General features: G+C 39.9%; 1 protein-coding gene across 3 annotated transcripts in view; it reads right to left on the minus strand.

Annotated features, from left to right (window-relative positions):
* LRCH1 (leucine rich repeats and calponin homology domain containing 1) overlaps positions 1-15723 on the minus strand; it is a 191069-nt gene that overhangs the window by 48265 nt on the left and 127081 nt on the right. For all 3 annotated transcript variants that reach the window (XM_019794939.2, XM_034665182.1, XM_019794940.2), the window contains exons 4-10: positions 15152-15257; positions 10862-10998; positions 10026-10153; positions 8781-8844; positions 5453-5558; positions 3525-3652; positions 968-1035 (exon numbers count right to left, since the gene is read on the minus strand). In XM_019794939.2, coding sequence (XP_019650498.2) covers positions 968-1035; positions 3525-3652; positions 5453-5558; positions 8781-8844; positions 10026-10153; positions 10862-10998; positions 15152-15257 — 737 coding nt within the window. The remainder of the gene's footprint in view (positions 1-967; positions 1036-3524; positions 3653-5452; positions 5559-8780; positions 8845-10025; positions 10154-10861; positions 10999-15151; positions 15258-15723) is intronic.

Genomic DNA, 15723 nt, shown 5'->3' on the forward strand with positions numbered 1-15723 from the left:
ATGATTTGAAAGGAACTTAGCAATGTTTTTAAAGGTCAGAAGAGATTTGATCATGGTTACTGCTTTCCACTACAGAACATGAGCCAATATGTTTCTATAAGTGGAGAAACTTTTTAACAATACAGTAAATCCTCACTAAGGGGAAATCCCTCCCAAGGTATGAAGGAAGATCCAGGCCTACATGCCAGATCATGGAAAACAAAATTCTGGGAACCAAAAATCTACTGTATGCCACATGGTTCAAGCTCAATTCCCCCTGGAAATCATCATCTGAGGGATGACTCATGCCCTCCCCTGTAAAGCTGGCCAAGTAAATCCTCAGATGCAATAGGGTGAAGGGATATCCATCTGGTGTGAGATTCCTTGGGTTCCATCCCAGCCCTCCGCAACCTTGGAGCAACCTCTCTGTGCCTCAGTTTTGTCACATGTGAAATGGGAGATAATGACAGAACTTATCTCATAGGATTGTTGTAAAGATGACATGAGTTACTACCTGTGAAGTATTTAGGACAGTGCCTAGCACATAGTATTTAATAAATGTTAGCTATTGCAACTGTTAGGATGGGACCAAGACATGAGCGATATATGGTTTTCTCAGATTTTGAACCTGAAGATGGGTAAAGTGTGACTGGGACTATATATTGCTCTGGTCCAGTTGTTGGTTTCTTCAGACAAATGGAAGTAAGCTAGAATCTCCAGTGTAGGAATTTTATCTGATTTCCTGAATCACATTCTATCCACACCTTCCAGTCAGATAAAACTCCAGGCCAAGGAAGAGGTCTGACCTTGCACTGTGACAATAAGCACCTGACCGAGAAAAACTTGCAATTTATCGATAAAACATTGGGCGAGACCATCACCTTGTCCAAAGAAAAGCAGACCAAAATCCTGTCATGACAGGGTTGCCTTCTGCTTGAACCATGAACTTTATAGGATTGTGGCTCATAACGAGGCCCTGGATACTCACATTCCCTCAGATTGCCAGTGCGTGTCCTCTTCTATCCGTAACAGTTCTTCACAGTCCTCAGCCCTATCCTGTGGACAGAACATACGGGTCTTCTGAGAGACACTGGCTATCAACAGCTGACAGTCAAACCCTGCCCTAGTCCACATTCACGGAAGCATTATTCTCAACAGCCAAAAGGTGGAAACAATCCAAGTGTCCATCTACAGATGAGTGGATGAACCAAATGTGGTCTGTACATACAACAGAGTGTCACCGAGCCTTCAACAGGAAGGAAGTTCCGACACACGCTGTAACAACAGAGAATATGCAGGACATTCCGCTCAGTGAAGTCAGTCAGTCACGAGAAGCCAAATACTGTAAGATTCCAGTTCTATGAGCTACCTGCAGGAGTCCCTCATGGAGACAGAATGCAGAATGGTGGCTACTAGGGAGGGGTGAGGGGTGGAAGGAATGGGAAATTAAAGTTGAACAGGTACAGTGTTTCCGTTTGACAAGATGGAAAGAGCTCTGGAGATGGACGGTGGTGATGGCTACCCAACGTGAATGTAGCCACCCCTGAACTGCACACTTAAACACGGAGAAAATGTTAAGTGTTGTATTATGTGTATTTTACCACAACTGAAAATAAAACTAAAACAAAAGATACCTGACCCAGGACCACAGTACCTGTTAACTTAAGAGTCAGAAATGTAAAGCTTAATTCTATTTCTTATTGCCCTCTTAACACCTCTCACTGTTCAGATTCCTCTGTTAGCTGGCCTTTTCGGTCACATGAGAAAGCGCATTCCACTCTTTGTGAGAGGAGGGGCATTGTGTGTGTGTGTGTGTGTGTACGTGTGTGCACGTGTGTGTATTCTAGGAGAAAAAAGAAAGTGTAAACTACTGAACAACAGAAAATGCTTCAAACTGCATCTAATAGTTTTATGCACACCACACCCATATTTCACTGAAATGTCTCTCCCGCGCACACACCGTTATTTTCCCAAATGAACGTTGTGATGGGCTTAGCACGGTGTGTCCTACTGCTAAGACTTCCATGTGCTTCTGTCCGCTGTCAGCTCTGACACAGAGCAATGCTGCCTTAACTCACCTACAGCCAGAAGAGAAGCCACCTTTGAATGGCAGTACATTCCTCAGGCAAGGAAGGAACAATTAACAGATACGAGGACTGACATGCTGTTAACTAACTCAGACCCAGCCAATTCTCCAGATAGGTCACTGAGAAGGGTCGTCTTCTGAGGAGGTGGCTAGCACCAGATGACAGCCTCTGGCTTAAAAAACACTCAGACTTTTCTTTATTAATTCTAGATTTAGTGCATAGTAAACACAGAAATTACTGCAGCACTATCCAAACAATACTGAAATTCATGGGCGAAAATATACTACCAGAAATGAGCAAGAAAACATGTTCTAATCTCTCTTTGTTGGGCTTCAACTACAGGAGCCACGGGAATTTCCTTCTAATTCTCAAGTTCATAATAAAAGAATAGCCAATAGGATAAAACACCAATTTTTTTTCAGCGTGCAAAATAGGGCTTACAGGTTTCTTCTGCTAAGTTACAGGGTTATACAGTTGATCCTCATTATTTGTGGGTTTCATTTTTATGAATTTACCTACTCACTAAAATTTGCTTGCAAATGAATCAATAAATCAGTACTCGTGGTGATTCTCCAGAGTGGTGAAAACCTTGAGTCCAAAATATGTGTGTGTTCCCAGCTGAGGCTGAAGAAAGAAGCGTGCTGCCCTCTTATTCGGACCCAGCCCAGCAGCTATCCTAGCACCAACCTAGGAAATAAGGACGAGCACCTAGAGACCTCATACCTGCTTTACCACAGTAAGCCCGGGACCATCATCTCTCATGAGCCACAGTGAAAATTAATTTTATCCAATTACCCTTGTGATTCCTGGAGGCCACAACCTGCTCCAAAAGGACTGGCAGAAACACACCAATCGCGTCCCTAAGCGGAACCTTCATAACCAGCGTTAGTAAAGGGCTAGTTTTTCTCTATTCTTTCTGCTGCTTCTGTGATGAAGGTTCACCTGAAACACCAGTGTCTCCATCCAACCTTTCAACACCTCAGTGCAAGGACAAGAGCTCAGGAATAAGTGTCCTCAGAGTGACCTTTCCAAAAAGCGAAGACATCTGTTTCCAGATTTTAAGAGTCTCCACTTTTCTCTTTATACTATGGACATACTCCCAAGAAAAGCATTCACCTAGAATACATGGAAAAGAACGTGAAACTCTATTTTAACTTTTACTGGATGGTGATGGTAATGCTGGCACGTCTGCTAACTTATGCACCGAGAGGTGGAAAGCTAAGCAATCACTGAATATAAAGGAAATCAGATGCATTTACAGACAGACAGACAGGTATGACAAGGACCAGCTCCTGACATCAGAAAACAGACACCCCAAGCTTTGAGAAGATATTACAGAAACCTGAGGAAACTGGCAGTAAGCTGCTATTTAAGGTGACGGATCAGTACTTTGAACTTAAATTCTAAGGCATCAAACAGAAGAAAATTTTTAAAAAAATTAGCGGATCCTCAACTTGCCTGAATATAGGTTATAAATTCGGAACGGAGAACATCTGTTCCATCAGTAAATTGGTCTTTTTCTTCTCCTGAGTTGTCATTGTCACCCAAAAGGGGAGGCTCTGGTTGAAATTCCTGATGAAAGTCCCCTATCAGGAAAATGTAGAGAAAGACAAAAAGATGGTTTCATGAAGAGATGAGCAAAGCACAGACAACCCTCAACTACCATCGGACTATCTTTAGTCACTGCTCTTAGCTCTTCTGGAGCTCTATGAATGATCCAACATTTCTCTTCCCTGATGAGTGGGATGAAAAGATGACTAAAGGAGGAACAAGAGGAAGAAGAGTAAAAGAAATGGAAAGCCCACCTCCCCCCATGGCAAACTGGAAATTGGCCTCTTTATGGCTTAGTCCCTGATGGAAGAAATGAAATCTCCTGTAAATTCTTTAAGAAACAGAGGAGAGCAAGTTTGGAAGAGACAAAAGGAACACCAAGCAGATCTCTTCTCCATGATCTGCAAACTAAAAAGAACCAAGTAGGGCCACCTTTAAGGACTCCTACCCAGTAGAATATCTACTTCTAGAACAGAAAGGAAAAAACTCACTGGTAACAAATTACATAATTCTTTTATTGTAAAAATTTGCCTAAGACACTACCTCTTATACTGTGTAATGTTACATAGTTTATCCAAGTTAATAATATGGCAGTTATATTTTTGCATAGAGTATACAGTGATTTTTTTTTTTGGACAATGTATGGTTCTAATCATAACCTCAGATACACATAATGCTAAGCTTAAAAACCTGACGTAAAAATTGGAAGCAAACACTAGACATTGAGTTGGTTCACACAGCTCTCCCATCACTAATGAGAATAAGAGCATTTTCAAACTATTAGGGAGATCATATTAATCTAGCTCTATACTATTCATATATCATGAAATCATCTCTGTCACAAATCATTAAACACTAACTTTTAGTATTTTCTTTAAAAGTCACTGAAAAAACAGGAGCAGCGAAAAAAAAATACTGCCCTAATGTAATCAAATAAGGGCTTCTCACCAAGATATGAAATGCATTGCTAGGATTTTCAAGGTACATAGGACATAAGGTACCTAGTGATCACTTGGTGATTGTTAGAGAACCACAGAATTTTAGAGCCACTGAAGACCTTACATATTACCTTATCTAATCACCTCACTTATATGTGAGAGAATTAAGGTCAACTGTCTTGTCCAAAGTCACGTGGATTCCTGGGCACACATCTCAAATACATTTCCCACCTTCACAGGTGGTTAGATGTAGCCATGAATCCAAGCCTACCTTGTAGGTGATGGGCACTCCTAGGCCCAGTCCGTTAAAAACCTCCTGTGAGCAAACCTCCGTGCTCGGCCTACTTCTGCCCTCAACAGGACTTGGAAACTTTGGAAATCTTGTGTTAAAGATGGTGGAGTCACAGTATGAAAGCAGCTTGAGTCTTTGATCATTGCTTGGAGGGGAATTGCCTGTCAATCACGCACTCCCACGCAGACTTGATCTGGACTGTGTTAAGCCAATGGATTTGGGATTTTATGTGCTATAACAACTGGTGTTGTTTAACACATCTATACATCAATATTTGCTTCCAAGGATGGATTTGAAGACTGTTACATAAATCTTCGAAATGAGAACCACTCTACTACTTACTAAGCTGTGTGATCACTGGCAAGTTACTTAAACTCTCTGAGCCTTGGTTTCCTCACCTATCAAATGGAGATGATTAGAATATCCACTTCAGAGTTTTGAACTTTAAATGAGATCACCTTCATGGATAAGCACAGAGCCTGGTGCACAGGAAATTATCAAATGAACTTTAGCTATTACCATGACCCTATTTGTGTAGATTGTAAACAAAGCATTTATTTGAAACTTAAAAACAAGCACTTTCTCCCTATCTTTCATTCTCACACCTTTAACTGGGCTAAGGCGATGGCATGAGTCCTCCTTGATGATCTGTTCTTCTTCCATGATGTTTGACATTGGCACATTGAGGCTAACAGTGTCTTCATCAGAAGGCTAAAAAGAAACAATACACGGCTTCATTCAAGGGACAAGCATTATCAATGTAGATTAAGAGAATGCTATGTGATTGAGAAAAATACTGTTATTCTCAAAAACATCATATTGAGTAAAAGAAACCAGATACAAAGAACAATTCCACTTACATAAGTTCAAAAACCAGCAAAACTAACCCGTGGTATCTGAAGATAGTGACTACTCTTGGCATGGAGGGTGGATGCCGGAGTCGGCTTTCTGGGGTGCTGGTAAAGCTCTGTTTCTTGCACTGGCAGCAGGCAAGGTGGGTGGGATCTCTTTGTTAAAGTTCACTGAGCTAAGACTCAAATGTTTCTCTGAAAGTATGTTCTGAGATGAAATTTTGTCAGTTACACCGGACGAAAAAAGGAGTAACCAAATATACTATCACGCTAGCCCTAAGACTAATCCACCCTTGTCGCAGCAACGGTACTTGGAGACCTGACGACAGCACCGATTTCCCAAAACTACATTAAGATTTCATGGGCTGGATCACAAAAACCAGGCAATATCTGTGACAATATCTCATGTATTCACAGTGCATCTTACGTGCAACATTAAGCTTCGGTTTATTTCCCTGCGTGAGACTGAGGAATATATAGGCATTTGGGCTGCATCAAATATAGGGAAGTGCTGAACAGCTGTAGTGCTTAAAAGGAATGAAGCATGAGAGACTATGGACTATGAGAAACAAACTGAGGGCTTCAGAGGGGAGGGGAGTGGGGGAATGGGATAGACGGGTGATGGGTAGTAAGAAGGGCACGTATTGCATGGTGCACTGGGTGTTATACGCAACTAATGAATCATTGAACTTTACATCAGAAACCAGGGATGTACTGTATGGTGACTAACAATATAATAAAAAAACATTAAAATAAAAAAAAAAGGACATGTGTTCTGCACAATTTTCAGAATAAGGCTTCAAGTTGGTAATCAAAGTGAGCTGTCTCTGGGGGGCTTGTTTTCCACACTCGCTGATAAAGCTTATTCAGATAATCTATGATTCCGTCATGAACGAAATATGAAGCCTCATTTATTTTCCTATGTCTCCATTTTCGTGTTGCTATTTAGTGAAAAGCTTTCCAAATCACAGGGATCATGAACCTTCACAGAACACACTTCAGGGAATCGTGGGCTGCTCCTAATCCCTGAAGCCGCGACTTTCAGAGTACACTGTTCACTTACTTTTGGACACGTGCACAAATTGTTTAGAAACTGGCGCGAAACAAGCGTGCATTTCATCCATTCAACAGACACTCATTCAGCCGCCAATTTTTTTTGCATGTTTATCTTGACAAAAATATGTTTTAAACTTCTTAGAGACGAATGATAAATCAATCAGACAACGACAACAGCCAAAGAAAGGGAATGATATGTGCTTTCTGAATGCCACAATGAAGTACAAGTGGGGAGCGAGAGAAACTGACCATAGATGGTAACGTATTTGCCAAACAAAGTGAAAATAGAAAGCTACACTGGGTGTTATACGCAAGTAAGGAACCACGGAACTTTACATCAAAAACTAGGGATGTACTGTATGGTGACTAACGTAATATAATAAAAAAAATATTATTATTTAAAAATAAATAAATAAATAAATAAAAGAAAGCTACATTGGATAATTCAGAGCCCTTTTCCTTCTGAAAAACAAATTGCTTGGAGGTGTTCTCAGGTAACGAGGCTACAATGTGAGAGAAAAACGGCCAAAAGAAGATTCATGCACTCATTCTGTTGAATATAACCCTTCCTGTAGTCCTTCCTTCCAGCCCCCTCCCATCTTAAAAACTTAGCAAAATTCCAAAGATATGCATCTAGTTAAAAGGGAAGGAATAAACCCTTGGCCTCCTTTTAGGATGATATTAGCATCCTACTTGTATTAAGTGAGAACAAAAGGATAATGCAGTTCTTTGTGTGATGTTTTATTAATGAACTTAATTATCCTTAAAAAACAGATAAAGGATAAAGCAGAGTCTGTTTTAATTTCATAGAAAATAAGCTCAGGGTGAGTAATTTCTGAAACAATGGGACATTTCAGGGGACTTATGAGTTTTAATAAAGCTAAGGGGGCTGAATTAAATACAACTTATAAAGCAATGTGTTGAGTATTTTCTCCCCCAGGGAGCTACAGTAGACTATTCATGTGGTTCCATGAGAGTAATTTTCTTTTACTGAAATTGGCCTTTTTTTTCTGCCTACAAACTCCTTTTGAAATGTTCCGTATTAGAAAGATTGTAAGGTATCCTAACTTTTTAATACATTGCTTTATAAAGCATTTCGTAGGAAATAAATGCAAATATCTTAGCTACATATTAACCCTCGAAGACCTGAAGAGAACAGGGAAAAGGCATTTTTCTTGGAGTCACACACAGCATAAATGTGAACTCCTTAAATGGGGCAATTGACTTATTAATTACATCTTCAAAGAGTAGTATAATGTTTCAAAACTCAATAATTACAAAAATTCAATTAATTTCCTCAGAGGGGAAGACCTGATGATACATTCACCCCCTACCCCAGCTACCCCTCCTAGCTCCCGTGCTCAAGGAACCCCATTTAATGGTATATTAGTGAAAGGTTTGGGGGAATCTAACTACAAGTGAGATAAATACACTATATGAGCAATTTATAACCACTTCAGGAAGCTCAAGTGTGGGAGGCCTCCTAGCTTACAAGTAACTCAACTTTTATCCAAGTGTCTGAAAAGAACACAATCGAAGAGTTTCAGGAAAACAAATATTGCTATAAAAATTATGGCTCCTCGAAATTGCATTTCCTATGGGTAAACTGCTAAAATGCAATGTACATTTGACTCCTTAACATTTATGCATGCAAGTAACTTTTTTCCTAAATTATTCTGTCACTTAGAAACAAACACATTTATAAAAAGGCCTCATGGATACCTGCACATCACTCTTAGTCATTTCATAATATTTACAAAGCATTCAAGAATATTGTAGGTAATGTGAGGAGCGTGGTGGGAGGGGAAGGGGATAGGGACTCTACTTTTGAGACTTTTACAAAATATTAAAGATGGAGAAAAAACAACAGCTCCTATTTAAATAACACTTGGAGGATTTCAAATTGCCTGCACACACATAATCACACATTCTCACACAGATGCATTAACTCCCTTCACCACAGAGTTCAGGAATGCAGGCAGATGTATCTAGCACAGAAAGAAAAAAATCTAATCACAAACTTTACCTCTGTGGCAGATAAACGCTTATCTCCATTATCACTTCCAACGCCGGAATCAGAATCCTTCTTGCTGGGATAGATGCCATCAGTATGGAATCCATTTAGAAAAATTGAAATCACAAAGTTCACAGTAAGATACATCAATTTGTATTCAGATAATGACTTTGTTATACAAATCTCATTATTACCATAAGGCAACAAATCAGCCCAATATTAAAGGAGGTTGAGACAGGGCCTAATAATCAGATAGTCTTTCTAAATAGAGGACAAGATAAATTCTTTGTGTTCAGGGTTTCATAAATTCATACTCTAACCAAGTAGCCTGTTCTTTGAAACAGTTAACAATTTTCTTATCTTATGGATTCTAGTGTCTAAGAAAGCAAAAATTGCCTAATGGCTTTTCTCTCTTATAAGAGGCTTTTACCTCTTATGTGGTTATTCTCAATAATTCTGAAGCTTTTATCCAGTGATTCAACAAATGTGATGCTTATAAAAATAAAATAATGAATACATATTTTAAGCACTATATAAAGGTATCACTAGGGTAGGCTGAGATTTTAAGTCACCATGTTTTTCAGTAAAAAGTTAAGCAAAGGTCTTTGCAGTGAAGACCTCTCAAAACAATCTGTGTTTCTGTACATGTGTTCAGTGTGGGAATTTTGTTCTTTGAAAATTCAAGGCCCAATTCATGCCACAAAAAGGCCAAGGGCATGTGAAACACTTCTGTTCCAAACAGGAAATGGCAAAAACTATGCACGTTGCATTTTTAAAAGACAATAAAAAACAAAACCCACAGTCTTTCTGAACAATGTTCTGGAGGCAGATTAAAATTAATAATTAAAAAGACATGCCTGAGCTTGATACAGTTGTTTTAACTGGTAAGTAAAAAATACCTATATTTATATTATAGATTGCATTTATAAGGATATATATACACATGCATATAACATACATATATGTTATAACATATACACACACACACACACACACACACACACACACACACACACACAGAGTACTCAGGAAAGACTGATTATTGATTAGAACAGGGAAGATAAGATTTGCAAGATGCCGAAAGGTTATCAACAGCACTACCAATTTTCTCTCTCTTATTCCAAAATGCTGGAACACTTGAGTTATAAATCTGCACTGGTTAAGTGAGGCAAAGGGATTTTTGGAGTTACATACCTGGAGCGCCTTGGCCTAAGCAAATTCTAAACAGGGGCTTTGAGTGACTGCAGTCACACTCACCTGTCTTCCACGTGCTGGTGTAAATGTGGCCTCTCCATCGTGTGGAGATAAAGGGAGTCGGTTGTCTTAATCTGACATGCTTGTATGCTCAGATACTTGAATATGTGCACTTTGCCCTTTGTGCAAACCTATGGAGAAAATAATAATACATATTTGTTTTTCAATGGCAAAACAACTAGACATTTGACTCTGTATATTTTAATTTTTGCATTTTCATTTTAAGTAACACTTCAACAATACACACCAAATTTGACCTCTCCAAAACATATAAAAATTTAGGCAATCATTCCTTCCAAATTCTACTTTGAATAGAAAACCATCCCAACAGAAATGTGTCTAAGTCTACATAGTGTAAGAAAGCATAGAAGTCGGATACCTGACATGGTAACATTCTAATTCTGGAAGCATTCGTCTTGTTCGTACACAGTTTGACAGCTGAACTTGGAACTTATCTCTAAATAACCACAATCATATGTGAAAATGTTTGAACTCCATTTCTCAGCGCACATGAAAGCAAGGAATATATTACTCCTTTGATAAACTGTACACTCCATGAAGGAGTTTCCAATGTGTGTACAACTGCTAACCTAATCAAACATACAATCCCAGGACTGCAGCGACCAGGACAGTGAGTCGAATGCTGGTAAATGGACTTGATGTAGCAGAAGACAACGTACTGTCATCAGATTCACCCAAGGTTTCATCTTTCAGAGACTGTGATCATATCTAAAACAGTATGAATTCAGCAGACTATCAAAGGCCCCGCTGTGCTGAGAGCTGCCACGCACTACTGATAGCATATGCCGCGGTGAAACAGCTTTGCTGCCATCCCTCACCTGCGCTGGAGGAGACTGCAAAGGGTTGTTCTCGAGCAGTAATACTTGTAGCTGTTTCATCTCTCTAAAACAAATGGGAATCACGAGCACTTTATTGCAGGAAAAGTCAAACTTTACCAAGGGAAGATCTACTAGTTCTGAAGAACAAGGAAAAAAAAAGAAAAAGAAAGAACAAATTCAGAAAGCAACAAGATTAAATGGCTAAATATTCAAAAACTAATTCTCTGTTTACCAGGAAAAATAGCAGTTAGCATAATCAAAACAAGTTATGCATCAGGAATACGTGGTATGCGTATAAAAATATTTCACTAAAGGGGAGGGGAAAATCTTCCATTGGGAGTGCAGTAATTTTAAATTGTTGTGAGTTCCGATAAGAGCTAGAAACACACTTGACATTTACATTATCTATTGTTTAGAAAGGCCTTTCTTCCAGCAAAACAATCACATAAACCATACCACATAAGACATGTTTATGTTTTAACTTTAATTGTGAGCTTATGAACAATGTGCTAATCATAAAATATTCTTATCTAGTCAACGTATCTGGGCTGGCATAATCTCAGAACTAGTTACAAGAAACATGTTCATGGTTTTTTAATTCCACTTTAAAAACTAAATGCTATCTAATTCAGAACTTGCAGTGGACCCTGTAATCCTGATTTGATGAGGCTCAATTCTACTGCTTTTAAAACGTCTTCTGTAGCTCCACAAACAAGACAGAACGTTATATTTAGCTTAAAATCCCCACCCAGTGGCATAGTAAACACTCAGTAATTTCAAGCATTCCAACCGACATTGGCAGCTGCAAGGAACGAAGTCAAATATATTCCATAGAGCAAAGAGGCTGGGCAACACCAGACATGTAGAGTGACACGGGGCAAACCGCTAAGATCTCTGCGTGAGACACTCGGGCGGGTTCATGTCGCAAGGGGCCTCACCACGTTTATTACAGGACTTGGTAAGGGGTGAAACACAGTGCTTTCAAAGACGCAAGGAGTTCCAAAGTGGAGCCAGGCACTGTATAAAGTGACCTGCAGTGAGAACTAACACAATTCTCCCTCTCCCCCTAGTATGCCCTGGGGTTTTCACTTGACTCAGCTATGCCACTTCAAGTTCCACAAAGATGCTGTTAGCAACCGGTATCTCTTCTATTCACCTGGCTCTGGGCCTCTGGGTGTGTGAGGGACTTTCCTTGTTTCATGCCTTAGTGAATTACTTGGGATTTAAAAAAAGAGTCCCGGGGACTCAAGTGCTAGAAGAGAGGCAGAAGAACATCCAGCTCAGCAGGTCCCAAGCTCAGCTCTGCGTCAACTGCCCTGAGTAACTGACTGCCGGAACCCAGCCCCCCCCCACCCCCAACAGCAGGGTACGTGATTGGCTTCACATCCAACTCATCCTGGAGGTTGCCCTTGATAAGGGCTCTGTGAGCAGCAGAAGGTGGAGGGAGGCAGGAGGGGAACCTGGGAGACAGCACGGAATCAAGAAAATCAAAGGAAAAGGGAAAGTAAGATCCCTTTCACTTCGTAGTTTATTTCTAAAACAGGACTAAGGCTTAGAGGGATTTATATACGAGAGGAATATCTCCTTGCAGTAACTCTTAGTGATATTAATACATCTCTGAGACTGTTAATTTTACTCATTTAACTTAGGTTGGCAAATTAGTGACAAAATTTAACTGGAGCCTGGATCTTCAGCAAGTCTTTGCTGCTGAAAATGAAGACTTTGAAGCAAGACTGAGGGCTAAGCTCCTGGCAGCCGTAGCAGTAAGGGGAGGAGAGGCAACTTAAATAAGGTAAATAAAGTAAGGATGGTTTTTATAATGACTATCCCCGTTAATTGCAGTTTGGAACACAATTACCATCTTAGTTTAGGAAAAGAGAGCCTGACAGTTTCACAACAAGAAAATGGGGGGTGATGATAACTCCAGCCCAGAAATGGTCAAAACAGGGCAAAAAAAGGGAGGTAGAAAAAAAAATTCCAAGGAATCTTCTGTTGCAAAGAAGGTCAATGACTGGCTCCTTTAATCTTAACTCTGTCCATTCTGGTCCTAGAAAAAACAAAATATGGTCTCTCCGTTGCAGTATTTGTAGTAAAACCACCACAAAATTGATATGGGTAATTAGGCCACAGACTTGTTTTCCCTCCTCAGATTGAAAGCACATGGGGAGGGGTACTCACAGAGGAAAAACAAGTAAATATGGAAAGTCTTTAAATTCACTGCCTGAAAGCACTATCAATGCTCTTTTGTTAATAGAGTTCTCCAGAGTGAAGCAAAAAAGAAACTTGATATTCAGGAAGCTATTAAAAAAAAAGATTTTTCCAGTAAACTGAAGTTTTAGCTTTGAATATTTTTTAAAATATTAAACCTGAGAAAACACAATTATGAAAAGGATAGAAATGTGTAACTGATCTTTTCAAAGGAAAGCAATTCTCTTAAGGCAAGAGCGTAGGGAGTGCTGAGAGAAAGAAAAACTGGTTGTGCAGACACACTGTTTACACGTTTCTAAACTATTATAGGCAACTGTGAAATGACTTATATTTTTCTTTGGAAAATGAGCGTTTGATGTTCTGTAATGATTTTTCGATGATTAGCATGAGAGCTACATTTAGAGGCCAGTTTTCTTTAATGCCACAAAAGGTTAAATGCTTAGAAATGTGCTGTTAGTAAGGGTGTTTCCCCTTTGCACTTGCTCAAACCAAGAAAAACAATTTCATCCATTCAAAATGGATTAGCCAATGATGGAATGAAAAATCAATGTTTTCATACCAAGTTATCCCAGTTAATAAAGTAACATATCCTTGTGCCGAGAGAGTTTCTAATTCTACTTCTTTCAACTGCTGGTCAGTGCAAGAAAGGTGACGGATGGCAGGTACATACTCAAACTGTCATCTATAAAACACACTGCATTTTACGAAGTTCCTTCCCTTCCGTGAGCTTCATCTGCCTGCCTTCAAGCCAAAGATCAAGATGCAGGAACAGAATAATAAAAATCGGGCAGCTCTCAACTAGCTGCATTGGTGTCAGATTAACCGAATGCTTTCGTGTTTGTTTCCAAATACATGCTTTCGCTTTGAGGTATAGGTTTAAATATATATTTGAAACCCAGTATGCCTAGCGGCCCTAAACGAAACTGATGGAAACCAGTGCAATCTTTGAAAACCAGAGGACCTTTCTGGGAAAGCATTCAATATTCTGCTCATCAACTCATTCTGATTCAAATCTGAACAAGAATCCCAAAATAGGAAATTCAGATCCACCCCCATCTACAAAGCTGCTTGTCAAGGTTCTTAATGGTGCCCACTTTCTGAAGAAATGTATCTTTTTATTTGAACTCCAAGACGATGTATCAGAGCGACATACTGTAGAAGCCCGCAGGTGCAGGGAAGGGTTTTCCTGAGCTGGCTCCCGGGCAGGGATGTCTGAGGGGACAACCAGTTTCAGTGCAGGATCCTTGCTTCTGGCCTTCGGGAGACTCACCAAAACTACCAGTGACATTAGTCCAACTGCAACTTTAGCAGGGGTAGCACCCTCACCTAAAGCAAAGATACTAGACACAGGGGGTGGTTCCCAACCAGGGTGACCAGATACCCAAAGCCAGAAATTCTAACAGCTGGGTCTACAAGACCAAGGACATTGCCTAAAGTGTTGGCTCGATGTTCCAGAACACCACACATCCATACCAAAAACAACTCAGGTTGCCTGCCTCCTGTTATGAGCTGAATCATGTGTCCCCAAATTTCCTATGTTGGAGTCCTAACTCCCAGTATCTCAGAATGTGACTGCATCTGGAGATAAGTCCTTTAATGAGGTCATTTGAGTGGGCCCTAACCTAATAGGACTGGTGTCCTTATAAGAAGAGAAGATCAGGACAGAGACACAGGAGAAGGATGATGTGAGGACACAGGGAGAAGGTAGCCGTCTGTAAGCCGAGGACAGAAGCCTCAGAAAACACCTTGATCTTAGACTTCCTGCCTCCAGAATTGTGAGAAAATAAATTTCTGGTGTTTAAGCCACTCAATCTGTAATACTTTATTACGTGAGCCTAAGCGAACTCACACACACACACACACACACACAGAACCTTATATGGGGGAATGACTGCACTGCTGTACTCCTTGACGAAAATTAGACGTTGAATATTAACTTTTCTGTTATCTGCATGTGAAATTCATATAATAATTAATAATTAACATCATTAGACATACACAAACATGACTACACAAACTACCTTCTTCATATATGTAACAAACAAACAAAGAATAAACGTCTCCTGTTTTATTCTTTTTTACCTTGTGGTAAAACTTTAAGGTAATTTCTTCTGACATTCAGTTCCCGTAGAGATTTCAACTGACCTATCTGCTGGGGCAAGGCTGTGATCTCGTTGCAGCTGACGTCCTGCATCAAAAGCAAAGGCAGAAATGATCAACACCCTTTTCCAGGAAATCAAGCATCTCTTGTAAAATCTCCTTAAGGAATTTAAATATGAGGACAACCACTCAAGTACAGTTTTATCTTGGTCTGTACATCCCTGGCCAAGTAAGGCTTATTAGCACAGAGAAGAAAAAGAAAGTGCACCATTTTGAACATCCCCTGAGAAGAAAAAAAAAGGAAGGAAGGATGTTTGGAACATTGGGGGCTACTTTGAGGGCCTCTCGCCTGCTGTGTTCATGTGCTTCAATCTCATTTAATTCTCACGACGAACCCATGAGGCAGTATTCACAGTTTACTATTTACAGTCAGAAGAACAAGGCTCAGGGAGGTTACATCAGGTGTCCAAGGCAGTTAACACTTGGAACGAATGCCCGCCCACTGTTAAGCCACTAGCCCAGTGTCTTGAAATAGAAGGTTACACATCCTGCTT

This window comes from Ailuropoda melanoleuca, chromosome 7 (genome assembly GCF_002007445.2).
Source record: "Ailuropoda melanoleuca isolate Jingjing chromosome 7, ASM200744v2, whole genome shotgun sequence".
Classification (NCBI taxonomy): Eukaryota; Metazoa; Chordata; class Mammalia; order Carnivora; family Ursidae; genus Ailuropoda; species Ailuropoda melanoleuca.